General features: G+C 41.1%; 5 protein-coding genes and 1 long non-coding RNA gene across 13 annotated transcripts; 5 read left to right on the top strand and 1 right to left on the bottom strand.

The window, feature by feature from the left end:
• The first annotated feature begins 49 nt into the window (after positions 1-49).
• Positions 50-1,416, top strand: LOC122986778 (lens epithelial protein). Its single transcript, XM_044358138.1, has one exon. It carries the CDS (start codon positions 712-714, stop codon positions 904-906), a length of 195 nt encoding a protein of 64 aa, XP_044214073.1. The 5' UTR covers positions 50-711; the 3' UTR covers positions 907-1,416.
• Positions 1,417-1,870: 454 nt separating this feature from the next.
• Positions 1,871-10,893, top strand: pbxip1b (pre-B-cell leukemia homeobox interacting protein 1b). 8 transcript variants are annotated; one of them, XM_044358018.1, is made up of 11 exons: positions 1,871-1,998; positions 4,143-4,219; positions 4,662-4,737; positions 4,958-5,028; positions 5,582-5,993; positions 7,020-7,265; positions 7,422-7,445; positions 7,985-8,037; positions 8,347-8,460; positions 8,628-8,718; positions 9,015-10,893. In XM_044358018.1, the coding sequence occupies exons 2-11, from the start codon at positions 4,169-4,171 to the stop codon at positions 10,601-10,603; spliced, it is 2,727 nt and encodes a 908-aa protein (XP_044213953.1). In that variant the 5' UTR covers positions 1,871-1,998; positions 4,143-4,168; the 3' UTR covers positions 10,604-10,893. The 8 variants fall into 8 exon arrangements, with proteins under 8 accessions (XP_044213953.1, XP_044213952.1, XP_044213949.1 ...); XM_044358017.1 differs by having other exon boundaries at positions 9,012-10,893; XM_044358014.1 differs by having other exon boundaries at positions 8,628-8,862.
• A 2,679-nt stretch (positions 10,894-13,572) lies between these two features.
• On the top strand, positions 13,573-15,901 carry LOC122986705 (protein S100-A11-like). Its single transcript, XM_044358024.1, has 3 exons — positions 13,573-13,681; positions 13,836-13,970; positions 15,339-15,901. The coding sequence occupies exons 2-3, from the start codon at positions 13,842-13,844 to the stop codon at positions 15,471-15,473; spliced, it is 264 nt and encodes an 87-aa protein (XP_044213959.1). The 5' UTR covers positions 13,573-13,681; positions 13,836-13,841; the 3' UTR covers positions 15,474-15,901.
• Positions 15,871-20,246, bottom strand: LOC122986706. Its single transcript, XR_006404357.1, has 2 exons — positions 16,600-20,246; positions 15,871-16,401 (listed from the first exon to the last, which is right to left on the bottom strand). It is a non-coding gene; the product is annotated as an uncharacterized LOC122986706 (long non-coding RNA).
• Positions 16,422-22,428, top strand: si:ch211-105c13.3 (uncharacterized protein LOC325758 homolog). Its single transcript, XM_044358023.1, has 3 exons — positions 16,422-16,572; positions 21,617-21,738; positions 21,907-22,428. Exons 2-3 carry the CDS (start codon positions 21,619-21,621, stop codon positions 22,060-22,062), a joined length of 276 nt encoding a protein of 91 aa, XP_044213958.1. The 5' UTR covers positions 16,422-16,572; positions 21,617-21,618; the 3' UTR covers positions 22,063-22,428.
• Positions 22,429-24,144: 1,716 nt separating this feature from the next.
• Positions 24,145-26,091, top strand: s100t (S100 calcium binding protein T). The gene is made up of 3 exons (XM_044358022.1): positions 24,145-24,195; positions 25,266-25,428; positions 25,536-26,091. Exons 2-3 carry the CDS (start codon positions 25,267-25,269, stop codon positions 25,698-25,700), a joined length of 327 nt encoding a protein of 108 aa, XP_044213957.1. The 5' UTR covers positions 24,145-24,195; position 25,266; the 3' UTR covers positions 25,701-26,091.
• The last annotated feature ends 1,206 nt before the right edge of the window (positions 26,092-27,297 follow it).

Below are 27,297 nucleotides of genomic sequence, written 5' to 3'. Positions count from 1 at the left end.
CTTTTGAATTTGTGTTTTTAAAAGCCAAAGGTTACTTTCAAACTGCGTGCACAGATATTGATTTATACTTTATATGTTTCTGTTTTAATACTTGTTTTTTGTTTTTAGGGAAACATGTCTGTTTACACCTGTATCTGAAAATATAGATTGCATATATAAATACATATATCATTCATCTCTCTTTGAGTTTGGCTTTTGATATGATAATTGTGCTTTATTACCTTGTTGGATTTATTTTTTTTTTACCATCAAAGTTAATCAAGCAAAGTGGTTTTAAAACAAACAAAGCGCAAACTGCTAGAAGGTATGATCAACCACCTGTCCTGAACAAAAAGTGGCACGTAGTTACGGTGGTGTATTGGGAGCTGCTGGAACTCTCTTGTTTGTGAATAGGTGGAGCCTTTAACAGTAGGGGGCTGATTCAGGGATTACTAGAGCCTAGGGAGAGACTGTACAACAGAGGGGAACAGAACACAGCAAAGTTAAACAAGGCCTTTAATCAATCAGCTGATGTTTGAAAGCAGAGAAGAGTCGAGAAAAGGCAGGGTGTGAATGATGGCGGCCTGCAGTTTGTATAGGAAGTTATAAGTAGAGGAACTAACTGTGCCAGGAATACGGAGAAGACCTCAGCTGTTCCACAAGCTTAGTCCTGCCTGTCTGCCTGCCCTGCTTGTTGCCTCCTTCTGATTGCTCCTTTTCCTCACTGGAGCCATGCATCCTCAGCGTCCTCTTCCCCAGGCCATGCCTTCCTCCTCGCTGGGACAGCACCTGCGGGACATAGCAATGGGCCTTGGACGAGGCAAGAACTTCCTGGGAGGAAATTTTGCCTACAGTTTTATCCAGTCGGTGAAAGAGTGTCTCTATTTTCTCCTCTGCTGCTGGTGCATCAAAGAGATCCTGGACTGACATACTGATAGAGTAGATCAAGTGGTCATACATTGATTTTCCTAGTGTCTCCGTTGGCTCCTATAGTGTAATTTTAACCAGCTTTTATTTCATCAGAGATGAAGTGTTTGATCAGCGGTGCTGGCAAAGCATGGGCAAGTATGAGTCTTCTCTCATATGACAACAAACTACCATTGGAGTACAAAGTAATGCAACATTTATGAGACCTACTACAGTTTTGAAGCGGCAATTGCAGTGCAGAACAGGATTACTAAATCATATTTTTGTACAAATTAACCAATTTTTCAAATTTTTTTATTTCTGTTTTTCAGGTGACTATAGGATGCTCTTCTTGGGTTTGCAGGAAACACTTTCACAGTTGCAGATGCTACGCATGCTCATTGTGGGACTGGGTCTGTTCCCTCATTTTAACCTTGCTGATCTGAGATCTGGAGGGATGTGGCACCCCTGATTGTGAAGTTCACTGTACAGCAACACAAACTGTTGTGATAATAAAGGATTTAATGAATAGAAAAAAGATACCTTTATGTCTGTATTTTTGTTTGTTTTGATTGAACCTGTACTTAACATATACCGTACAGCTAAAAAAGAGAAGACAATCATTTGATTTAGGTGCCGAAATATGCTTTTATGTGCCTATGAGGAGAATTTAAGGCCCGTATTTACTTAATTAGATGACGTTTTCCAGCTGCCCTATATTGGACAGGAATATAGTCAACCAAAATATCCGCATCAACCTGGAATCATCCAAAACTCATGGACTACCAACGTTAAAATGCCGGAGGCTGCTGGTGTCACAGACTTCAAACTCAACCTATGTAAAAATGTATGCTTTAAGCTAAATACGCTCCATCACCTGCGTGTGTCAATCAACTTGGAAGTTTTTACCAGTGAAGTGGTGTGACGCCGCATTGCTATTGGTCGAGCTGGAGGACAAGAGGCGGGACAAGAGCGAATCTTGCTTGTGATTGGATGAGAGGCGCGTGGATCATGCAAGTTACAGGGGGCATGTTCTCATAGTTCTCAAGTTGGATGAGGAGACAAGTGTATCTGTGACAGTCTGTGGGGTCTGAGGTAAAGCGGCGGACCAAGGTAAGAATGACCTGAATTTGGATGTACAAGCGTTTTTATTACAAAGTAACAACCGTATGTTTTATCGTAGTTCATTATAACAATGCGTAGCTTACGTCGTTTGGCTCACTTTTTCCTGGTTCTTCGAGTGACTGTTGGAGCAACTAACGTTAGAAAGTGTAATTTTCATGGCTAATGTTAACAATAAGTTAACTTTAGTAACTCATCTCCCTTTTACTGGCCTCCAGCATGTTTAAGAAAAGATGTGCGTGAGTTTAACTGTGTATTAAGTTTTGTTTTCCTTTGAGCTCACCGCCATATGACATTTCCTGCTAAATACGTCACGCTGCTTCACTCAAAGTAGTTAGTGTACATTGTGTGTTATTGTGTTAACCGTCCGTTTTCTGAATATGTTGTATGTGTGCTTATGGTGCTTCTTTTGACAGCCTAACATTGCTGTCCTAGTGGCCTGTACTTGTAGTTTAGTCTTGACCTTTTTTGGTAATTTTTCCCTGCTGAGACCAAGATAAAAAGATTAGGCCCCACAGCTGTCACCATATATTTGGTTGTGTTTTGTTATGGAAAAAAACTGAGTGATGCATAAACTTAACTGATGGCAGATATTGCATGTTTGGAGTGTTACTTTTAAGTTAAACAATGAGCTCAGACAAAGATCTGTAAATATGCAAAATTAAGGTATAAAGTGATATAATCCAGCATACCAAAGCTAGAGCTCAATTTGATGTTACCCATAAAGATTAGAGAGTGAGACCAGACAACAAGGCAGTGAGAATCATTTTTTCTCTGTTAAAAGCTGCCAGCTTTTAAAAACTGTCCTTAGAATACTTGCTCTGTTGTGTTCCCCATGGCCATCTTCTGCATCTCTAGTCAATCTCATGGCAGCTATATTTAGCCAATATCTATTTAAGCCATTCCACTATATCCTCCACAATGCTCCTTGGGCCCTAGGCTAGATTCAGTAGACTCCTCTTGGGAGGCACTCGATTAGCAGACCTAAATTGCAGAGCAGGAAGAGAATTGAATTTGGGGAGTGAAGTGTGTCATTACCTAGACAGTGTGGTGTTGAAGTAAGCGGTTTGTTCTTTCTGCATTTACTGAAGAAAGCTAGGCTAAACCTAATAGATATGCATCTATATCATCCTCCGCCGTTTGAAAGAAAAGGCTGTAAAGCTGTAATACCTGACACTTGACCAGGCAGTAGAAGGAAATTGAAATATCAGACTGTGATTCTGCTTGAGTGATCCAGGTCTAAAAGGGGTTTTGTTGGCCAGATACCTAACACGGAGGTAGAATAAGGGAAAACTGTGCTGCCAAATGATTATCTTACTCTGAAACTCGTAACTACTTAGTAGTTATTTAAAAAAAAGGTACAGTAGATATCCATTAACAGAGCAGCAGCTTTGAAATGGACAGCCCATTCTGCTGCCTGTATCTCTAGAAAAGGGCTGGCCTTAGTTACCCATGTCTCTGCCAAAACATTTCCCAGCTAGTCAAAAACCAGGGTGACCAAAAGGCCCACAACACACATAAACTACTAATGAAGAACTGAATGCTTCCAGGGAATTGGACTTCCTGCGTGCACACATACACACACACAGCGATGTGTTACACACACAAAGCGATGTGTTACCAACACGTTACAGTAGGTCCTTTATTTGCAGAATGGGTGAGGCTGAATGGCAAAGGCATGCATTCAAATCCTTTGCATGTGTAAACAGGGGATGTAAATTTCTTTAATCTGCAGTATACAGACTGTCACCCTACTTGTAGACCGGTGGCAGGCCTCTGAACTATATACCACTAAGATTTGCTTGCTGCTGTTTCAGTAGGTGCATTTTTACTGTGCCAAAAACCTGTTCTGTCCACTGTTGTTGGGGAATCAAACAACAGGCTTAGGTGCAGATAATAATAAGACTTACAGTGAGGATTTTCTATTGGACCTTCATCAGTCTCATTTGATTTCTTCACAGTTCTCCACAGTCAATTATAGCTATACATCATATTATATTCAACACCATATCAACTCTGAGTCTTTGTGATGTTATGCATGTATGTTCCATCGCGTAGATCTCTGTTAAATCACCTGTAACTAACTATTATGTACATACATGTAATCTGTTGTACATCTTCTTCCTGTGTTGTAGGAGACAGGCAAAGCCTCTAGGGGGCCATGTCTGGCGGCAGCAGTACTAACAACAGCTGGACCATCCTCACTCCTGAGGTATCGCCACTTTGAAAAGAGCATAAGAATATGTGGAGTCGCTGTGTGCATGACCTCAATGAAAATACATTATTTTTTAAAAAAGAAAACTCCTTGTCCCACTTGAATTTTCTTTTGGGTCACCTGAATATGAAGTAGGTTTCTTTAATAAGACTGTCAATGTTTCTATTCTCTTTTTTCCAACTTTAATTAGTATTCAGAAAGACAAACTGGCTCTTCAGTGCTGGCCTGAGGGCTAGATAGACAGACACACTCTCACTGGTTTGCTCAGTGGTACTTTGGCAGTGGCTGTTGTGGAAAAGAGTGCTGCTTAGTCATTTCTGATGCTCAGTTTTAATCAAAAGACAGACTGTCAGATGAGCCTGCATTGCTCCAGTGATGGTATCTCAATGGTATTAATGTCTGTGTGTTTGACTGTATGCTGTGTGTGTTTTTGTACCAGGAGACTGCTGCTGAAACCCTGAGGCCTCTGGCAGAAGGGACAGAGCAACATGAGGAAAGCCATACATCTACAGAAGGTGGTTTTCATAATATATCTGACGACCGTGACATTATTTATGGCACAGAAAAAGCATATTTCTAACACACAAACCTAATATAATTTCTAGATCTTACTTTCCTACTTTTGCCTCTTTGCCTCTCTGATAATTAATCAAACAACCTGAGAAGTTGCTCCATTTCAAGGACTGCTCTAAATGACTCCTCACTGTGCTTCTGTGTTTGTTATTGATGAGCCAGGCTGTGGGGCCAACAACCAGCCTGCAGAGGATACAACATCTGCAGAGGGGCCCTCTGTGGAGGAACACCTGGTAAGACAGCAGTATCCTCTACCATGTAATAGCACTATTAGTTAGACGCTTCATCTGAATATGTCGTTATAGTCGGCAAATGAATGCTTTCTACTTGTTTTTATTCTCTGATTGAACCATTGTTTGGCTGAATACTCATTTCTGAATTGTGGCACAATGTACATTAAAACTATTTATACCATAGCCGTAGGAAACACTAGATTCTGAATGGCCAGAGAGTGTGCTGTGTGGTTCACACAAATCTGATGAAGCCACATTATCACACCTTTAATTTAACACTTGTACTTGCAAAGTGACTCATTGAAGCTGTTACTAGGATACTGCTTCCTGACAGAGTCTTAAAATAATTCTGTTCATTTGCTCATAATTTGTTCAATGTTTGTGCTAAATAGTGACAAAAGGAGAAAACAGAAAATAGTGCAAACACAAAGTTTCTACTCAAAGAACAAAAAACATCTGAGATTAATTGCAAAAATGCTAAAATATAGGGTTATCTAAAACCTTTCAGTGGCAGCACCCTCAGGAATTTTAATGACCTCATTCTAATACCCAGGTATCAGAAGAGAAAAAAGGAGAGCTAAGCGAAGCCTCCAGCACAGATCACCACACCTACGAGCCCACCACCATCACTGATGCCACCGTTCCCTCTTCTTTGGACGTCTCGAGCAGCTCCATCCCTGGCAGTGATGTGCTCAGCCAGTCAGAGGGCCTGGCTGAGGGCCAGGCACAGTCCAGCCCAGACCCGGATTCATTCACTGACTCCTACACCCATATAACTCCCTCCCCTGATGAGCCCCCAGCCTCGCTGCTGAGCACAGAGACTCTGGGAGGGGTGGAGTTTACACAGGAAGAAGAGAGGCCAGCACAGGAAGGAGCACCGCATCCGCTGAATGGGGAGGAGCTACAACAGGAAGGGGAGGAGTCAGACCTGTCTCCAAGGACGACTGACTTGGGGAAACAGGCAGGTGCGAACAACAAGACTGCACAACATTTGATTGTGGTTTGGGTTATTGTGTGTTTCAACAAACTGCTATGAAAGGTCAAGTCACAGTTACATAATGCAAAATTGAAAATTGTTGTTTTATTCATGGCAAAGATCACGTGGTATTCCTGCATCATTTCCTTTCTTTTTTCGGAGACTAAGCCAGATGTACTATCTGTGTTTGAAGTGTACTTGATGGACTAGTTGGTTATGGACTTGTTCAGTATCTGGGCCAGGAAGTTGTCTGGAGAGGCTGTGGTTGGTATGAGGAAGGGAGTGTGATGTGACAGAGAATGACACCCTGCAGAAGTAAATTGGCTTCAGAGGGACTGGGACCTGAGAACTTTTTTGCAGTGTGATGTTTTCGGTCTGCAGCTCTTCGTCTCACTACAGCATTAAAAAATGAATCTTCTTTTGCTCTGTTGTGCATTTTTTCTCATGCGGTTTTTCTTTGCTGACTAGAATTGAGTGTCAGTGAGTTTCGAGACAAGGCCCATTTATAAATGTGACGCAAATAGTTTGGAAACTTGGTATCGCTGTTATTCCAAAATGAAACATTTGCATAATTTTCCAGGAGATTTATTTAAGATTTAAGCCTTATTTATGCAGTTTAATGGAAAACAAGGAATGACAATGGAGCAATTTAACCAGCGTGCCATGCACAGCAGAGCCAATAAAGAAGCAGGTCCTACCTCCCATGAGGAGTTTTGTCTCATACTGTAGCATCAGAACAGTTACAGGGCCAAAGTTGCTGTGCTATCTATCTCTGTAAGTGGAAGAGCAAGTTTGTGCTCAATAATGTGTAACAGATTTGTTGTAAAATAAGAAATATGTCAGAAAATAAATGTTTATGATGGATATCTGTAAAGTATATGATCCACTGTTTTCACCATGTACGCCTTGTGGGTACCCATAAAGAAGATGAAACCTGTAAATTGCAAAGTGAGTGTCGAAATATGCTTCTTTTTTTTTACAATTGATTTCATACTCTTCCCTTCCTTTGCTCCAGACTCCCCAGGGGATTCAGAGGTTGGGGAGGAGAGGGCCGAGAAGACGGGAGAGGAGGGAGAGCCAGAGGTGAGGAGAAGGAGGTCTCTCTTGGCAGCTCTGGAGCGGATCGGAAGGGCAGAGGAGGAAGACGAAGGAGAGGAAGAATTTCAGTTGCCACAGCGAGAGGAAGAGAGTGGGTTCTCTGTGAACAAGTGCATCCTGGGTGCCGTCATTCTCTTAGGCCTCGGGACCATCTTTTTCTCAGGTAGGCATCGCCATGTGAGCTGTTGGGAGGGTAGACTTCCCATTTAGTTTTGGCTGTAATTTTAAAATGATAGAGGTTAGATAAAGGAAAGTTATGAGCTACTAGCAGTGGACAAGATGAAGGGTGCTCTGAGACTGCGGTGTATTATACCTGCAGGTGTCTTCATGGACCTGGATGAGGGTAGGTTGTGTGTTTGTGTGTGTGTACGTGTGTGGGCGAATGAATGAGTGCTTTCTTGCCCACGGCATGTGTTTGTATGAATGTGCATGCAGAATAAAACTGTTTTTGCATCTGACAATTGAATTTTAAAAGCACTGCACGCTTTTAAACTTGTGTGAGCAAGAGAAAGGGTGATTTCTGCACTTTCGCAACGAGGCTTACAGTATTTGTTGTTGTCAAATGAAAACCTTCCACATCACCACAATGTACACCAGTCATTTTTAGCCTGACCACCACACCTTTTCTACTCTGATTTTTTTGTAAAAATTGAAACTGAAAATGAGCAAAATTAGAGATACAAGGTTTTCAATCAGCAAGTAAGAGTGTATACAATATATACTCTTACTCAGCTGAGGAATTCAAACTTTACTGTAAAAGCCTTGATTGTTGTTTGGGAAGGAGCCACTTTTTTAATGTGCAATGCAGTGTAAAGCTTTTGCTTGTGTTTTCTGACAGTGTATTATTTACATGGAAATTAAGCTTTGCATAATAATTTGCAGAGAGTGACTATAACACGAGGGAGCTGAAAGATCCAGAAGTACCAGGAAAACAGGTCAGTCTGATGTTAATAAAACTCCTTTTCTCTCTCTCTGTTCTGTCTGTGATCTCTCTAGTCTCAATTTTTATTCATTATACGTGACATGTTGTGTACCCACTTTTTCAGTGCAATAAGTGCCACTGCATACATTTTTAGTGTGATATTCTCAGTAGGAGTCTGTCCCCAACACTGGCAAAATTACTGCTATTTTCTACAAACTGTGTCACTTCTTGATGTAACCTTGTCTGAAAAGAATAATTCTGAGAAGTCATGTGAAATCTTCTGAAATCCATTGTGATGCCATGTGTGTGCTCATCTTGACAGGAGTGGCTTAATCCGGAGGTTCCTCCACCCCCAGTAGATGCTGACAGCACAGATCTTCTAAATAAGATAGCCAACGAAAACAAGCAGATTCCTGTGCTACAAGCCCAACTTCAGGTGTGACTCCATTCTGTCTCTCCCCTTATTTCTCCTGTGTGTGTGTGTGTGTGTGTGTGTGTGTGTGTCATGCATATACACATGAATGTGTATCTGCATAAACGTGTTACTGAGTGTGTAATATTCTCACAGGATCCTCTTTTTCTGTTCTTTTTTTTTTTCAACAGGCACAGAAAGAAGAGCTAAAAGTAGCCAAGGGACAGGCAGCAGAGGGAGCAGCAGAGCGGATGCGGTGGGAGGAGGTGGAGAAGGAAAACAGTAGGTTGAAGAAAGACATGGCATCTCTCCCTGTCCTTCAGAAAGAAAACGAGAGGATGAAGAGAGAGCTGGAGTCTGTCTCGGCCCTACAGAAAGAACTAGACACTCTGAGATCCACTCTGACTGAATTAAAACTCTCATCAGGTACAGAGGGAGGAGGTAGGGAGGATGATAGTTGTTAGATAGTAAGGGAAAGGCTAAATATTTCTTTCTTTTTTTCTTATTTTTCTCTTCTCACTTAAATGCTCACTTTTAGCCTTTGTATCTGTAATAACTCCTTGTCTTTCCTTCAGCAGCCAGTGAAGCAGCTCAGGCACCTGTGAAGCCTACTACATCGCCCTCCAGTGGTCAGCCAGAGGACAGCAGCCCAAGTATAGCTGGATCTACAGCGAGACAGTCCTGGATACCATTGGATGAGCAAAGGGCTGAGAAGAAGAAAGATCGGAAGAAGGACAAACACGACATGGGCGAGAAGAAAGAGTGGAAAGAGAGAGAAAAATCTGAATGGAAAGAAGGAGAGAAAAAGGAGAGCAAAGACGGAGGTAAAACAGAATGGAAGGAGAAGGAGTTGAAAAAGGGGAAACACGAGCAAGGAAAGTTTGACAAGGAGAAAGTTAAGGAAGGTAAGCAAAAGAAGCACAGTGATGACAAACAGTGGAAGGAGAAAGACCTGAAGAAAGAAAAGGCTAGCAGAGGGGATGGAGGAAAACCATGGAAGGATAGGGAAGGGAAGAAAGAGTGGACAGAAAAGAGTGAGAGAAAAGAACTGAAGGAGGACAAAGACTGGAAAAAGCCAAAGCACGAGAAACAGAGTGAGGGTAAGCAATGGAGGGGAAAGGAGGAGAAGAAGGATAGGAAGAGAGGAAAAGATCATGGAGAGTGGCACAAGAGCAAGGAGGAGTGGAAGGGAGAGAAGGAGTGGAAGAAAGCAAAAGATGGCTTTAAGGAAAGTGGCAAAAACAAGTGGGAGAAAAAAGATTGGAAACAGAAAGGAGAGAAGAAAGAGTGGAAGAAAGACAGTGAGTGGAAGAGCAAAACCAGTAAAGATCTTGGTAAAGAAGGGAAAGGAAAGTGTGAAAGGAAACAGTGGGAAGAGAATGAAAATCATGGTAAAGGGAAGGGAAAGGATGAGAGGAAACAGTGGAGCGAGAGCAACTGGAAGACTAAAAATGGTCAAGATGGTAAGGACTGGAAAAAGAAGAATGAGAGGAAGCAGTGGGAAAAGAAAGAAGAAGAGTGGAAGAAAGGAGGACAGAAAGAGAAAAAGCACTTCGGAGATTGGAAAAAGGACAAATCCAGCTTCCAGAAAAACAAAGACGAGCACAAGTCTACCAGTAACCACAACCGCCATGACCACCATGAGGAGCATCTGTGGAGAGACAAGATGCCCCCTCATACACACCGCCAACCCTCCCTTGATCAACCTGAGTACTGGATCCACCAGAGAGACCGCCTCCAGCATAACCCTAAACCTCCACAGCACTGTAACTCACTGGAGACCTGTGCTCAGGCTGAGGGGCTGCTCCCTGTCCCTTTACCCGAGTTCGAGGCCATCCTCCAAACATACCTAGCCAAGGCAGAGGAGGTTGGTGTGGATACCTCCAAAATAGAAGAGCTCAAAAAGCTAGCCACAGAGTTCTTCAAGGACGGAGTCTTTGTTCATGACCAGATGAGCTTTCAAGAATTCGTCGAAGATTTGAGCGATATTTTAGAAGACATGGTGGAAGTGGATGAAAACGATGGAGAAGAGGATAGTGCCATAGAGGACGAAATGGAGGAGTTTGAACGAGAAGTCATAAAAAAGTTTTCAGTGCCAGGAGCTGGAGAGAAAGAGGAGAAAATCAAGGGGGAGTGGAGGAAGGAAAGTGGCCGAGCACGTGGCTGAAGAAGTGATAGAATTGATGGATCTGTCAAATGAAGCTAAGAGGAGTCATGACAAATGAGGGGTTATTCAAAGGGAACACTTACTATTGGACCACAAATGCTTACAATTTATGGTCCTGTCATTGTTTTTAAAGGATCTTATTTTTACCCCTTCCCTCTGCTGTCCAAGAGATTCAACTTATAATTTGATCTCAGTCACATTATACCTGTTAGATTTAGTTGGATGTTACTCTGCTTTGACTCTCACCTCCAGAATAAACACTATACAGTCTTATTCACACACCGCATCTCTTCTTCTGCAAAAAAAAAGCACTGTTAAAGTCGATTCACTGATCAGCCATGCATCTACAGTATGCCATCTTAGTGTGCTGATTGCTTTAGTCTGACTGTTCATGTCAGATGATCTTCAAAACATTAATAAACAGTTTTGATGAATTATGGGGAAAAAAATCTGTTAAAAAAAGAAAAAGCCAGTAGTCTGCATTGTTTTTTTCTGTTTGAATGAATGTACATATTTCATTAAACACATTTGTTTAAAGAACTATGCTGAAATGCAGAAACATATAGTTAACTTATTTTATAGAGTTTGGCATAATATAGTTAAAAAATACGATTGGTTGGCACATAAAATATTGACATGTTGAGCATGTATGTTTCTTTTCAGGTACAGGACTCTGCACTAAAATGTCTTTAATTATTGTTTTATGTTTTATGAATGTAGCATTTGTTTATATTGACTAGGCTGGTTATGGAAATGGCAAAATAGTTTGCAAAAAACAGCATGTTTTCTTTTCTGTTTACCTGCTAACTTATGAAATGTTGCTGATTCAAGGGCCTGTAGCCACACACAGGTTGTTTTTCAGAGGGTAACAACACAGAACCACTACTTTCTTTGTTAGGATGTTCATATTTGCCCCTATTATCCTCGTAAGAGCAATATAATAAATTTGATGCATCCATGTGATGAAAAAACTTGTATTTTGTCTTCTTTTTTGCTGTCTTGTTAAATTGACCTTTTGAAAGACAAACGTCTACTCATTTTTATTAAAATCAGTGATTTCAGGTCCTCTTTCATGCTTCGCCTGAATTAAATTTGACAAGTCCTAATGACTCTTCAAGGTTAGAGTGCGATATGATGTGAAGGTGAGATATTTGGCTTTATTGAATATTAACAATACCTTTATGGTTGCTTGAACAATTACATTGACTTGGAAAGTTGGTGGAATCTGTAAAATGTTTTATATACTAACAGATAAATGAACACAGGAGTTATCCATTAATGTGTGTGACACTGCAGAGGAATGAACTGTCCATGGACCTTGAAGTGTCTTTGCCTGACTGACATTAAAATCACCCTCTTTCTGTCCACAGGGACATTTTTCCTGCTGTCCTTTCCATTTATAGTCTATATGTGGATGTGTGGAGTAACATCTGACCTGATGGTAGCAGACGCAGAGGGAAGGGGAGGAAGAAGAGCTGCTAGAATGAGAGGATGAAATTGACTATGATGACATCGTGTCATTCAGGTACTGTGAGTCTGTTTTTTCAGTCAATCATTGCCTCTCTTTGTGACTGAAACTGGAGTACTAGCCTGGTTCACTATTGCCTTTTTTCACATAAACACTGTATCAATATAGACATTATTTAAGAGAAAGTGTTAATTTAAAGGAAATAACTGGTTCCCTGTGAGAAAGTGATACTTAGTAGGTCACAACAATGTTAGGTGTCATTCCACCTTCTATTTCACTTTCACCTCAAAATATTGTAAAACTGCTGTACTGTAGCATCAGTAGTAATATCATAACATAAACTTTTAAACTTCAGAAACAAATTTACAGTAGTATGCACACACACACACAATCTGTGCTCCCACCTCTGCGGTAAAAGCAAAGTTTCATGCAGGTATACATTTCCTAACACACACTTCTCTGTAATGAATAACTACCTAGTAAGGTCTGTGAAAGGAGACACTGTAAATCAGCCGTGTGGCACTGGTCTCTTTATTTTTTTTAACCCTTCCAGACAAATATACATCTATTCTCAAGGCCAACTGTTAGATGAATGGGTACAGTAGGCTGTCCAGAAATTCAAAAAGTATGAAGTATGTGTTGAAATATAGATGAACAAATCCTTAGACACGGCTATACATCAATCACAAAACATTAATCATAAGACAACTAGCAGCATTGCCCCATTAAACCCCGATGCTTTTATACCATTGTATGTTGTACCATGATTGCTTAGTCCTCTCTGCAAGCTATTCATCTTATGCTAGAAGCTGCACTCTCCTTCCTCAGGCAGGCTGCAGAGTGCTGTTTCAGGTGTATGGGGATATAGATATGTGTGTATGTATGTGTGTGTGTTCGTGCGTGTGTGTGCGTGTGTGTCATACAGCTGAGACAAGGAAACTAGGCGTGGGGATATTTTGATGATAAAGCCATTGTGCTTGTTAGCACCAACTGCCTCCCTAATATGCCAATTGTGCACATCTTGTCAGAGCTTTGGCTTGAATAATATACCCTGTCTGAGGTGAAACCCAAGTGCCTCATTCTCAAAAGTTTCTGCAACACCGACTGTATAATTATACCTGATTTACTGCTCTCTTTTTGCTCTCTACAGCATTTTGTCCACGTTTTCACACTCATACATACTAATGGAAAACTGTGAGGCTATTGCCCATGCATGGACATGAACTGGGCAAAACATTAAACTATTTGTGCGCATATATTGTAATATGTTTAACCAGTCCTAACTCAGATTGTCAGTCTGAGTTAGTCTGTTTTTTTTCCTGAATGAGGTGATTCACTCAGTAATCCATAACTCCTGCCACAGATTGGTTACAAGCTTAAGTTGCATCTGAAAATTCAACCACATCATGGAAAAAGATCGGTGGTGTTTAGGAAAAATGGTTTACACTTTTACTGGTTGCAATGAATATTGTGCAGAAACCAAAAGCTGTAAATATATTAAGAGAAATTAGTGAATGATTTATCTTATTACCGGTAGAGGTAGACTAGAAAAAGAGCAGTGAAGACTTGTGTCCTCACAGTTTATCCTCTTTACAGGCATAACTGAGCTGGTGAGTCTGTGATTTGTATTTCAAACTCTGGTTAAAAATGCTGCTGCTTCTCTTCTCTCATAGGTTGAACCTAATATGTATTATACATTCATTGTCATTATGATCAATAGAATTTGTCATTTTTATCATTTTATCTTTCCCTTCTGTCTGTCAGTTTGTGATGGAGTCTGCTATTGGTGTGCTGGTGTCCCAGTTCAAGAAGTATGCTGGCAGCGATGGTTCCCCTAACACACTGAGCAGAGACGAGTTCCGCAGACTGGTCGCGTCAGAGCTCCGTAACTTTGTTAAAGTAAGGATTCAATATTTGAGTTGAATTAACTTTTTCCTCTTGTCAGCAAATGCCATGAAAACACCAAAACCAACAATTTAATGATCGTACTGATGAGTACTTGCTTGTGTAGCAAAAACCCTGATATAGCATATTTCTCTGTGCCATAGATGCATTGGTAACTTGCTCCTTCATAATGATGAACACGGGAACTTTTTTTGAGTCGATACCCTTCATCATCCTGCTGCCATAAATATTCTTGAGAGAGTATCGAATCTGCAGCTGAAAATAGTCCCTGACAAATGCACAATTCAGCTCTTTTTGAGTAACTTTTGCTGAAAACTACAGTAGCCAGCTGTTTTAGGAAATCATTTAGACTTTTTAAGAATAAAAAATAAATGCATGTAACATCTTACGTAGAAGAAAATGAGTTTAAGGACATCAGGAAGTATTGAGAGACACACAACGCATTGTTGTTTTTTGTCTTTTCATGAGAGTTGTTGACAATGACAAAAATATAATAATATATCACCTGCCTATCTGTAGGTTGCTAGGAGTTGCTTACAGCTACAGTTGTACAGTTGTAGTTACAGTCACTGTTACAGCACATTCAGAAAGATTTTCAATGCAAGTTTGCTTTGAACCTCTGTGTTTGCCAGACGAAACAGCTTTCTCATAAGGGCTGACTCATATTGAAATGGGTATCATCTGGAAGCCACATTGGCCCTTTTTCACTGTGAACATATAATTAACTGTTAGTCATACTCGACACAAATCAGGTCAAAACAGCTACTTTTGTTCTTTTACTGAGCAAAACTTACAGTAGGTCAAGTAACAGTTCTTCCTCTTAAAAAGAATATATTACTCTTTCCACTCCTGCCTCTGATCTTGTGGAGGGAAAAGCTCAAAGTTAGATCTCACACTGGGACAGGACATAACTCTACGTTTTATGTTCGATTTGAAACTTTCCACATAAACAATGAAAGATTTGGTCAAAAAAAAGAAAGCGTTGGCCACCCTTCAGAGACTTCAAAGTTTGACTCTGGTCTCATCTAGTTTTGGTTGTGTTGTGTGCACTCTGCATGTTAAACCAGAGCACAGTGGCACAAAGTACAAGTTCCTGAAAGAGGCTGCTTTTTCCAAGTGTGGAAAATTCCATGTGTTTCTGTTTGTATGAACAGTTGAAATAAACACAGTGGCCACTAGATGGTGACAGAGCCAAATATCCTTGTGCCAAACCACCACATCAGCATGAATTTGGTGTACGTGCCAGTGGTGTCAGCTTGCCTCTGTCTCATCCCCTCTCATAGGCAACACACTGCCTCTCACTGTTGTTGTTTGGTTTTTTTTAAGTATTTCATATATATATATCTTACTGTTTTCCTGCAGAATGCTGCTGACCCTACTGCCACCGACCAGCTTATGAGCTCATTGGACAAGAACAATGATGGAGAGCTCAACTTCCTGGAGTTCTGGCAGCTGATTGGGCATCTTGCAAGCGAGCATGGGGGATTCAGCCAATAGAATGTCCTCAGATACTCTCTTACAGTTGTATAATATTTGTTAATGACATGTCTTTGTGCCAGTGATAGTTTGTGTGTGACAGGGAAAATCAGCCAAATGGAAAACGCCCAAAAAAATCGTTCTCAACTGCACAATGCTATGTTTTTTATCAGTAGTCTGCATTTCTTTTCACCCCCGTTCTCTCACCAGCAGCTGCCAAACTGGCACAAACACACTGTCACAAAGTACTATTGAAGAAGTTCAGCTATATTAGAGCCAGTCTTATCTGTCTCCCAGCACACACACACACACAAACACTCACAGCTGCTTGTGCTTATAGGTCTACAACACTGTTGAAAAATGGAAATGTATTGTCTGAAAGCTGAGAATGTGTTTGTGTAAGCACTCTGTATTCTTGGCTCCTCTAATTTTTTTTTTTTTTTTTTTTTTGGAAAACACACCTCTTTCCAGGACATAGACAGGGGCGTGGTGTTGGTGGAGTAAGATTTGATGTTTCATGCTGGTAATAAAATAAAAATGAAGTGTAAAAAACAAAACAAAAAAGCAGGTCTTCATTGTTAGTTTGTTCAAAAAGTTTCCTACCTAGTGAACGCTATTGTTTACACAAGTGAAGTTTCAGGGTGTGGCATCGATACATCTCTGTTGGGAAAGCTTTGAACACACACACACACACACACACACACACACACACACGTACTTACACATGAGCTCACGCTTGTTCCTACATGTTGAGAAAGTGTGTCAGCAAAAAAAAACGCATAGATGAATATTAAAATATAAACAGACAGGCTATCGAACTGAAAATATATATTAAACAACATCACAAAGACTCGTTCAGTTGTCTTGATCAACGGAAATGTTGCTGAAAGCTGCTGCTGTTGCTCAAGCTGCGCCTCTTTCCACATTCCTTCTCTCCCAGGCACACGCCCTATGGACAATGAAAAAAAAAAAAGTTTGGCTGGAGTCAGAAGTTAAATCACGGAAAAGATATGTGTTGCTGGTTAATCTAGCCCAAAGGCTGAGGAGGAGGATCAGTGAGGAAGAAGGAGCGCAGTTGCTGAAATACTTTTTTGTCTTGTTTTTGTTCACTGTCCTAACGGTGAGTCTGGTTTATTCTTATTATTACCTTTGTGCAGAGCTCTCTGTGCTGTCTGGACTTTATGGTTCATTAGTCTGTTACACTGATGGGTCCAAACTGTTTTCCGGGCAAATTAGAAAATGATCAGTTTAGCTTATTTCCTTCACTATGTCATCAATTTTGTATCATTTGCGAGCGTCTCTGTTGTCACTACCCAGCTTGGTGGCTCTGGATCGGGTTCTCCTTTTTGGTAATCTAAACCCAATCCCTTTACACTTCCAGGGACACCGGATTCCCGAGTCACGTTTACTTATTTATTTGCTGTGTGTCAGTCCTGCCTCTGGTCGCTCTACAAATTGTCAGGATTAGTTCAGGCTAAATGTAAATGCGGGGACTCGGGTAAGCCCCTGACATCTCCGTTACGCACGGCGCTGCAGTCTTAGCATTTGCGCCGATGCCAGTTAAACAGTCATAGTGTAATCATTGAAGCGGCGGTCAAATTTGGCTCTGATCTGAATTATTAACGTTATGATAAGACTCCGGTAGCGGGACTCGAATGGCTTCATCCAGGTGTAGTTAATGGAGGAGAAATTGCGACCTGGGCGATGACAGGTAACATGCTCATGAAGGAAGTGAGTCAGTCAGTCACACCTAGCGCAAACAACGAGAGCAGGGTGGAACTGATTGGTCACTGGGATTAATCAACGCTCATGAACTATCCGGTGCCAGTACAGAATAATAATGACCTGTGTGGTCTGTGGTCTGTCTTTTATAAACTGACAAATTGAGACATCAGATATAAAATTGTTTGGTAGTCTGTTCCAGGTGGCGGAGTGGAGAAGGGTGGGTTGGGTGGTTTGTGTAGCCTTGCCTGACTAACTTGTAAACTGGTTTGTACTTGTCTTATAGTTGCAACACTGACTGCACTGAGAGTTTCACCAACGTCTGAGCAATATTCATGTTTCACTTGATTAATTTGGGGAGTTCCATGCACAGAAGTTCACATGTAGTCCATTCAGGTCATGACACGAAACACAATATATTATGACAAAAGACAGATTTTATTTGTTTTTAATCAACCTCTATATAACCAGGCAGGTCCCATCGAGGTTTTTGCAGCATGAAAAGCAGACAGAACATGATAACATCAGACAAACAGATAATCCTAAAACAACAAATGACAGCACTGAGAAGGATATGGATGAGATAAGAAAAGACAGCAAATAAATCATTTACCACATAATTAAGTCTTGAATTCTGCAAAACAGAAAGCACTCCTCAGTTTGTCATATTACTTATACCATAAACATAAAATAACCCCATTTAAAACCAGTGAATTAATTACCATCCTGTGGATTGACAAGAAAAATTGGAGGGATGACACTGTATAAGAAAGGAGAAAAAACATAATCGTACATAAAAGTATATATACTGCATATATAGTTATTTCTTTTTCAGATGTTCCTCTTATCTTTGCTTTATCCCTTATGAATTACTAGATTTTATCTCCTCTTTGGGCCTAAAATGAGTGATGATGAGTCACAACTACACATTGTTTTAAGGAGTCACAATCCCAAATGGTCGGGAACCACTTAATGTGTGTACATTGCAAAATTGCAGTAAAAAACCCCCCACAAATGAGTCAAAATACCACAAAAGGACCTGTAATGTAAATAAAACAACACACTGAGCCGCACACAACCGTTCATTACACTTGAGTCATTGTAATCACTATCTCCACCCTCTGAATCTGAATGCAGAACATGTGCTCAGAAGCTGTAGCCTGATGTGTACTCAGCACATACGCACAGAGACACTCCCAGCTAGGGGAGCCTTTTGCTCTTATCGGACAAACCCTACTACATGTTCCTTTCTACCCATTTGTAATTCTGTGGCCCTGATGCCTCCAGTTCTGACCGAAGCCTTCTTGGTTTCATGTTCATCTCATTACACTTGGAAGAGACGCTAATGGATGGTGGCCTGTCAAGTGTTTTGATATATGGCCTACACAGATAAAAACACACACATACAGACACTGGTCTGCCTGCTGCCTTGCTGCTGTTGGTTGTATAGAGGGTGTTAGGAAGGTGTTGGGACAATTATAGTAACCTATTAAATAATAATGAACAGCATGCTGATGACAGATGCTCACTTGTATGTAGGAAAAAGTTGTGTGTATGCCTCTGTGTGGGCGTGTGTGTGTGTGTGTGTGTGTGTGTGTGTGTGCGTGCTGGCATGGCTGGGAGACATGAAACAGAATCCCAGGTTTGGGTGCCTGACCACGAGTGTGTTCTGCTCTCACTCACCCAGTAATTAGGTTAATGCAGTAGAAGTCCTAATTGGCATCGTCCTTCTTTTGAGATGTGTGTGTGTGTGTGTGTGTGTGTGTGTGTGTGTGTGTGTGTGTGTGTCTTTCTATCTGTCTCTGTCTATCTCTGTATGTCTTTGTGTGTGTCTAGTGTGAGCATTGAGGTGTGACATCTGTGTCAGATGGGAGATTTTACCAGCTTCTACAGTTACTTACAACAACATCACCCCAGGCACCCATCATCATTACCCGTCTTGTGGCCACCGCTGCCTCGTGGTAGTTTCCAACGCTCACTGGAAATCCTGCAGCAAGGCCTCATCCCATGCTGCTGTGTTACTTTATCAACTCTACTCGAGTATTGGCAGCATTTGTTCATGCCTTTTGGGCTTCTTTTTTTTTTGAGAAGCTGTTGCCTTGGAATTCCTGTTTGTTGAGACAACAAAAAGCTACAAAGGAGCAGAAACATAGAGACGCCTCTGCAGACTGAATTTATTCCTTAACCCTGAAAGTTCCCCTCCACTCAAAAGTGTGTTTTGCGTACTGTTCCTTCACTTGGATGTTTGACTGTGCAGGATGATGTACGTGCAGAGTTTGACACTAAGGCTGTTTTCACATTCATCTGCTGACCTGAGTTTGAGACGGGAATGTACGAGCATGATTTTGTGATGTCACAACTAGTTTAGAAACCAGTTAAGAAACTGTGAAAACTTCAGTGCACACAAAGAATAGACTTTTCAGTGAAGTAGGAGCCATCTTGTGTCCACTACCGAAATGAAAAATATTTGCATAGATTCTGGATCATAGATGTTATTATTAAGAATGTTTAACGAGGTAACTTAACGTTTTTGTGAAAAAACAAAATCGAAAAAACATATCAGACACAAGTTGATTTAAGAGTATTTTCTTATATGACTTAAAACATGTGTGAAGAGAATTTTTAACTCGGTCTGTATGCATAAACATTCTCTGTGTCCCAGTTCCACATGGCATCATTTACACAGTTTACTGTTTAGTTAACCTATTATACAAGAAATCAACACTGTGTCTCAATGGCACACTGCATACCAGTAATATACAGTATGTATTACAGTAAATACTAATTGTCTTGGTGTACTGTTTTTTGCGTTTGGTACAAAAGAACATACTTACATACATATGGTGTCGCACCAGCAGGAAATCATGCATCAAACTATGTCAACTATACTTCACAAAAAGGAGCCGAAAAAATTCAACACATATTCTTCATTCTTTTTAAATCTTCCTGAAGCTTTCTTGTCACCACCCACAATTCATTTCAATTTGCTGCAGCTGTGTGAAGCCTCTATTTTATTTGTGGATTGCTTTTTCAGACAGTACTCCTTTGTCGCAGCAGACATTTTGACTTGTCATGGAGGGAAAAGCACACGTGGTACTAATAACACTAACAACAGCTCCTGAAACCAAGGCTGCTGACTAGAATTCAGCCATCATTCATTTTAAAATTTATAACTGGGATTTTCCTTCTGTGACATGTCAAAAAGTTTTATTATCCGTACTGAATTTTTGTCACTTTTCCCATGTGAATATACAACAAAATCCAAACTTGTGTAGATGTGATAAGAAGGGAGGCATATTTAAATGGGACACAGCTATTGTTTTTCATTTTAATAAGTTTGACACCCAATTAAAGGATGTTCATCTGGTTCCTGTCCTCCCTGCAACTGGAAATAAGCATTGAGTGAAATGACACACAACAAACCGAAACCTACATGCCTCAAACGTTCAGCCGAGGATTAGCTTCACATGGCTCCTAGATTCTCCCAACAAAAGCAGCATTAGATGTTTGCATTCACGCTGGGTTAATTTATTGCTGCTTGACTGACATGCTGGGTGATGTTTTTCAGCTCATACTTGAGCACAGTATGCAGTGTATGTTCCTACAGTGTGTGTGAAGAGATGTTCTGCAGCAGACAGGTAGCAGGCAGTAATCTGAACCTGTGGCCTCCTGCTGGCTTCTGAGGATCAGATATCCGCCGTCAGAGATCACGGCTCCCATTGTGTTTACCTCAGAGACTCCCCTCCTCTTCAGCCTTCCATCACTCCTTCTCTCGCTCTGTTTACCTCAGAGTGCCTCAAGGCCATGTCCCCTCCTCTCTCTCCCCCATTCCCTCACCTCCTCCCCTATGCTGACATCACCTGTGTGTCTCACCTTTCTCACATGCTTATGTTTAGGGGGGCATATCCAAATATGTCTGATTCAAATAACATTTCAAGATGTGATCAACCTAACACTCAAGAATTATGTTTGTTTCATCTTCATCACTGCACTTTTATGACTTAAAAAGCAGTTAAGACAATTTTGCTTTGTGCATCACTATTATTTGCAGAACAATACGGCTTATTTCACTATTTAAGTCATAGACATTCCAAATTAGGTGAAATATTTTGATATTATTCCATTTTAATATATTATAATATGTAATATGATTGCACAGAATGCCTAATCTTGATCAGTCAGCTTTGCACAAGCATTCCAAGGTTATAATGTGCATTTCTCCTTTCTGCAATCCAACAAAATGATCTATTAAACAACTGATATAACTGAAAACATCATCCACCCAAGGCCCACTGCAAATATATTTTCATATTAATAAAATCCACAGGAACTGTACCTAAAGGCACGATGTCTGAGTGCCTAAGATATGGCCATATCTCTCCTTGCCACTTCCTACACTCAATTCTCCTTTCTGCTTCTTGTCCTTGCCTCTCTCTCTTTAGATATGGAGTCAGCCATTCAGACAGTGGTGACTACATTTCTCGGTTCCGCCAGAGGGAAGGAGAACTTAGATGGGAAAGCCTTCCAGAAACTGGTGAAGAAACAGCTCAGCGGCATCATGGAGGTGAGGACCTACATAACTTTTTGTCGCTTTCCATCCTCCTTCATTGTAGTGTGTCACACAAATAATCTAACAATATTAGAATGTTTTTTTGTTTTTTACTGTTTTGTAAAGAGAAGCTATATTATGACTTATAGTATTCTTTTGTCTGTCCCTTTGTGTTTTGTTCAGGACACAAACAGCTCCTCCGCCGTTAAGGAGATGCAGCGGGGACTGGATGAGAACAGCGATGGAAAGGTCAGCTTCCAGGAATACCTCACTCTGATTGGCTATGTGGCCAACTCCCTCAGTCAGAGCAGGACTGATTCCAATGCTGCAGCATCATAGATGCTTCTTGCAACATGGAACCTGTGAAGTTTGGTGAATCAGCAAATTAACAGCCTTTTTTTTTCTCGTGCTTTTAAAAGTATCTTTTCTCATTTCCAAATGTTCCAGACATCATGTAAACATTTTCATCATCAGAACAGTCCATAATCATTTTAATTTAGTTTCTCCACCTGTTTTATAATGCTCTGAACAATCATCTTAATGTCTGCCCAGATCAACCTTTTATTCGATCGCACCATGTTGATCTCCACTAGCTGTCAAGGACACACTGAAGGACTCTGAGCTGGATGTGTCTGTTTTTATACTGATCATGCAAAGGATACTTACTATATTTTCAAAAATAATAAAAGCTTTATATCAAAACCATACTGTGTGTAGTTTTTCATTTGTTTTTCATCATTTCAGATGCATTTGCATTTCTATAAAATGCTGAAATGACCTTTTAACCTCCATTAAGATGCTGGAAAACCCAACAGAAATGTTATATTTATACAGTGGTTTCCCTGATGTGGTGTGACATTGTCCTACAGGCGTTGCTGATATGATACCCGCTTCATCCATAGCTTCAAGCAACACTTGCTAAATTTAGCTGTGACATCCCTGACTGGTCAAACTCAGCAGCCTTTAGGTGCATCAACTATTGCAACCAGATCCTGACATACAGTATACGCTTCCTATTGTGCACCATCCTCCACTCTGCAACACTATACACACACAAATATGGGGCACACAGGAGTGCACATACACACACACACACACTGTGCTACCCCACTCACTGACACAATATACTGCACTGCAGCAAAGACACAATAACAAGAAGATGCACTTACAATGATGGCAGCTTCAAACATACCTTTCATGACATCTTGTAATGATGCAAGTGCTTTTCCATTAATGTTGATGTTGTTTGCTTTCTTAAGTATGATCTTCTGGATCATCCATTCAAGTGCGCATGCTTAGATGTGTTTCTGTCATTCATTTATGCTCCTCATTTTCTTTTCATGCCCTCTGGTTCCCACTGTATCCATTGTACTGCTTTAAGTCTGGCGGATAAATGTCTTGAGCTATTTTAAGTATGTTTGCCTGTTCAAATGCATCTGTAGTTGTTCATAGGTTTTGGAGCTTGAGGTGTGAATGTGTGTGTGTGTGTGTGAAAGTGTGCATGTTTGTGTGTGTGTGTGTGTCCTTGCATTAGCATGTTTCCTTTGTGTGTGTTTTGTATGGGGATTTCTTTGCATGGCTGCCAGGTGTGATGGCTCCATTCATCGGTGCTACACTAATCCCTCAGATACTTTATCAGGCATGACCCCCCCAACACATCTCCATCCTCCAGTTAACATCCTACCCCAACACCGTTTTTGCTGCTAAAACCAGACACATTTGGAGGTTTATCAAGTTATTCATCTTTGTCTTGGTACGTTATTTATTTTAGCCCATCCTACAAACCTTTGTTTTGACAAGAAGTACAAAATGATTGCACAACAGGATAGCTGGGTAATCCACTATCACAATAGCGAGCTGTAACATAGTAAGTGTCGTTGTCACCACACCACAGCTCATTGTGCTCAGGAAATGCTGTTGGTTATGTGTGAGTTGAGCTAATCAAAATATGAATGTGGACTGACTAATTCTGTGTCTGGTTTTTCTCACTATTTACACTCAGTATATGCTGAGTGACTCAATACCTACTGTATGTAGACTGACATCTGAGAATAACAAGACCACTTTTAAAGCATACTGGGGAAGTTGTGGTGTGGCTTGTGGTCATATTAAGGGTATTCAATTTGCTTAATGCTTTGCTGTAATTAGAGTACAAGTAGTGTTTAGTGGTTATTTTTGTCGATATGTCATCTCTGACAGATAGTGCAGATAGAGGGGGGGGAACAGGCCATTCAACCCATTCAACAGATAGCAGGTGTCTGATGCGTAAACAGAGAAGGAGGAGGAGAGGAGAAAGGGGGGTGGAGGAGAGGAGCAGCAGGTGGAAGGAGGGTGAGAGGAGGATGGGGGAAGTGGGATGGGTGGAGTGAGGGATGTATTTAAGACGTTGTCCTCCTCATCCTCCTCATCAGTCACTACTGCCTTCTCTCTCTCTGCACCTGACCTGCAAGCCAGCACTCGTCCTCCACTCAGGTAAGAGGCAAAGACTGATGCAAAAGTGAGGGGATGTAGCGGACAGATTTCAACTCTGAAAACTGAGTCTCTGCATTTCTTAGAAGTTGTTTCTCACTATTTTTACTTTTAAAAGTATATTTTAGGGATGCAGCTAATGCATGGTGTTTATCTGTATAGGTATAGGTGGTCTGGCCTTTGCCTGTGCAAATCAACAAAGACAGGCAGAGCTTTGAGTCTATTCACTTGATGCTGATAAGTTACAAAATTGATCCTGTTGTCTGCACATCAGCACAATCAACCTTCCTAAAAATGTCTTTTTAAAATATTTTTTTATGCTGCTGATTCATGGAAATTTGAAACATTGTGTCCACAAGAAGAGACTGATGTAAGATGTGATTGATAGTCAAGAAAAGTCTTCACAGTTCTGAGGTGATGTGAGTTCAAGAAAGGCAAAGACTTACACCTGTCTCTGGTGTTTTTGGCCATCCGGCAGAGCTAAAGTAAAAGCCAGATCAGGTTCCCTCTGTGTGTCCCAGTTACATCTCCTCCACTGGTTCGGCTGTTTTACCAGCTTAGAGTTTCACTCTTATCAGCTGGCTCACATGTCCGGCTGCTGACTATGTCCTGACTCCCAAAGGTCCTCTCGATGAGGCAAAGCAACAAACAGATTGAGGATCAGTTTATCTGTGGCAAAATCTTATCAGAGCCACTGGCAGAGAGGAAACACTCCTGATGAGGAAACAGAGCAAACTTGACTCCAGGGCTCTGCAGGGTTTCCGACTCTGCCAAAATGCCTCTCCTGTCATCACATAAATATGCTTTGACATCTCATAGCTAGCATCTCATAGCTTTCTATGTGTTTTGTCAATGCCTCTATGTGTCTATCTATCTCACTTTGTCTGGCACTGTGAGAGAGTAAAAAGAGTGTGTGTGCATGAGTTTGTGTGTGAGAGAAAGACAGAGTGAGACTTTAACCTGTATTGATTTGCAGCAGACTTTTCCTTCGTGCTTGAGAGAGCAGATTTAGCACTGACATGGTCTGACCTCTCTGTCTCCTCCTCCCTTCCTCTTTTTCTGTCCTTTTCCAGAATGTCTTTGCCCAACTCAGAGAACGCCTCCACCCTGGAGAACGCCATGCAGCTCATGATACAGACTTTCCATAAGTACTCTGGAAATGAGGGGGACAAATATACACTGAGCCGGGCTGAGCTCAAAGAGATGCTAACCACAGAGCTCGGCAACTACCTGGGGGTAAGGAGGCACATGTGCACGATTAGAGATATAAGACGCACACATAGGATTCATGTGTATAAATTAGATCCAGACTACATTTCTGTTTTGTGTCCATATTCATGCAGAATGCCCAGGATAAGGAGGCTGTGGATAAGGTTATGGGAGACCTGGACTCCAACAACGACGGCGAGGTAGATTTCACCGAGTTCATCATACTGGTCGGAGCTCTTACTGTGGCATGCAACGACTTCTTCCTGGAGTTCAACGAAAAGCAGGAGAAGAAGAAGTGAACGCGCCCATCGGCTCGAAGATGTTCACTCACACTGCAAACAACACATTCCAGGGAGGAAACAGTCACGACAGGAGAGAAGATCTGAGTAGGACATCCTATTACGAACTTCACTTGCACAAATACACACACACACGCACACACACTCATACACACACATATTAATAGTCATTTGAGCAGTAATTGTTTGGTGTTTGTGTATTTGTCCTGTCAGTCTGTTACAAATTGTATTTATTGCGATGTGAAATCTGGAGAGTTTAAGTCAAGTTTCAACACCTGTCATTGTTGAATATGTGAATATATCTCTCTTTCTTGTTCTTTTCATGTATTTTGTAACACATTCAAGCTGAGGAATTCCCCCCTGGAAAGAATAAATGTGATCTTTACTCAAACAATACCATGTTGGTTGTACTTTATTACAGCAGAGAAGAGTAAGAGCACAGAACGGGCACCAGGTGGCAGCAAGTGGCCCTCAAACTGGATCCAATAGTTGTGACAAAGGATTTACCTTTCATTTACTTTGCACATGCTGGCACCGAACTTTATTCTAGAAGCAGATGGATGTAGAGTTATGAAATATATAAGAGATTGTAGTTGAGTAACTTCTGTTGCGGCGTGAGGTTATCGTATTACATCAAAAAGGTCAATGTGAGCATTTACCGGCTGTAGTGACTGTACCTAAATTCCTGTTTTTACAGCAGAATAATGAGAACTTGAGGTGACCTTGACTGAGCCCTACACCCATGATTGTTTAAAAGCCTCACTTCCTAGAAGGAAAAGAGCACTGCGTGAGTGTGTAGGTATGTGCGTGTTTGTGAGTATATAAAAAGGAAGTTAAGCAGCCTCAATATTAGAAAGCCAGGAAACGTTTCTTTCTTTCATTCTATCCTGTGCTGTAAGATTAATGGGAAGTTTGGGCAATACCCTAATTAACAGACTGTAGGTAACTTGTGTGAGTGTGTGTGAGATAAAGAGTAAAAACATGCCACACTTTGATTAATCTGAACCTACAACCTTTATTGGACTGGTTAAGGTGTGCGCAGGAGCAGATCTGGGAGTCAGGAAGGAGGAGGTGAAAGATGGGGGGAGCATAATGAGAGCGGAAGTGAGAAGAAAGGAAGGAAAGTGGAAAGGTCAGAGAGAGAGAGAGAGAGAGAGAGACAGAGAGAGAGAGAGAGAGAGAGAGTGGACAGCAGCACATTGTCCGCGAGCAGCCTACAGTTCTCACAAGTTCTCTGATAGGCTTTTCACACTTGTTCGGGATCTGTCAGGAATCCCGTGGGTAATGACATCCTCCAGAGACGGAAAGAGAGAGAGAGAGACACCGCTTTTAGTCCAGAACTGAGCTGAGCTGCAGACTTGTCCACACAACCGTAAAAAGCCGGGGAAACTCAGAAACACAGAGTGACAGTGACTGCATTTTTTTTCAGAGAATTGTAGTGGCTTTCTAATGCATCACCAACAACATAGTCCTTTGTCTCTGCCTATCCTGCTTTATTACTCCTCACTATCTGGATTGTGCTTGCTTGCTTCCTTAGCTGCGACGTCATTATAATGTCAAACACCCTTATATAATTTAGCGTCATATACAGTCTATG

This window comes from Thunnus albacares, chromosome 8 (assembly GCF_914725855.1).
Source record: "Thunnus albacares chromosome 8, fThuAlb1.1, whole genome shotgun sequence".
Lineage (NCBI taxonomy): Eukaryota > Metazoa > Chordata > Actinopteri > Scombriformes > Scombridae > Thunnus > Thunnus albacares.
The sequence above is the reverse complement of the archived record's forward strand: the minus strand, read 5'-3'. Positions and strand labels throughout refer to the sequence as shown.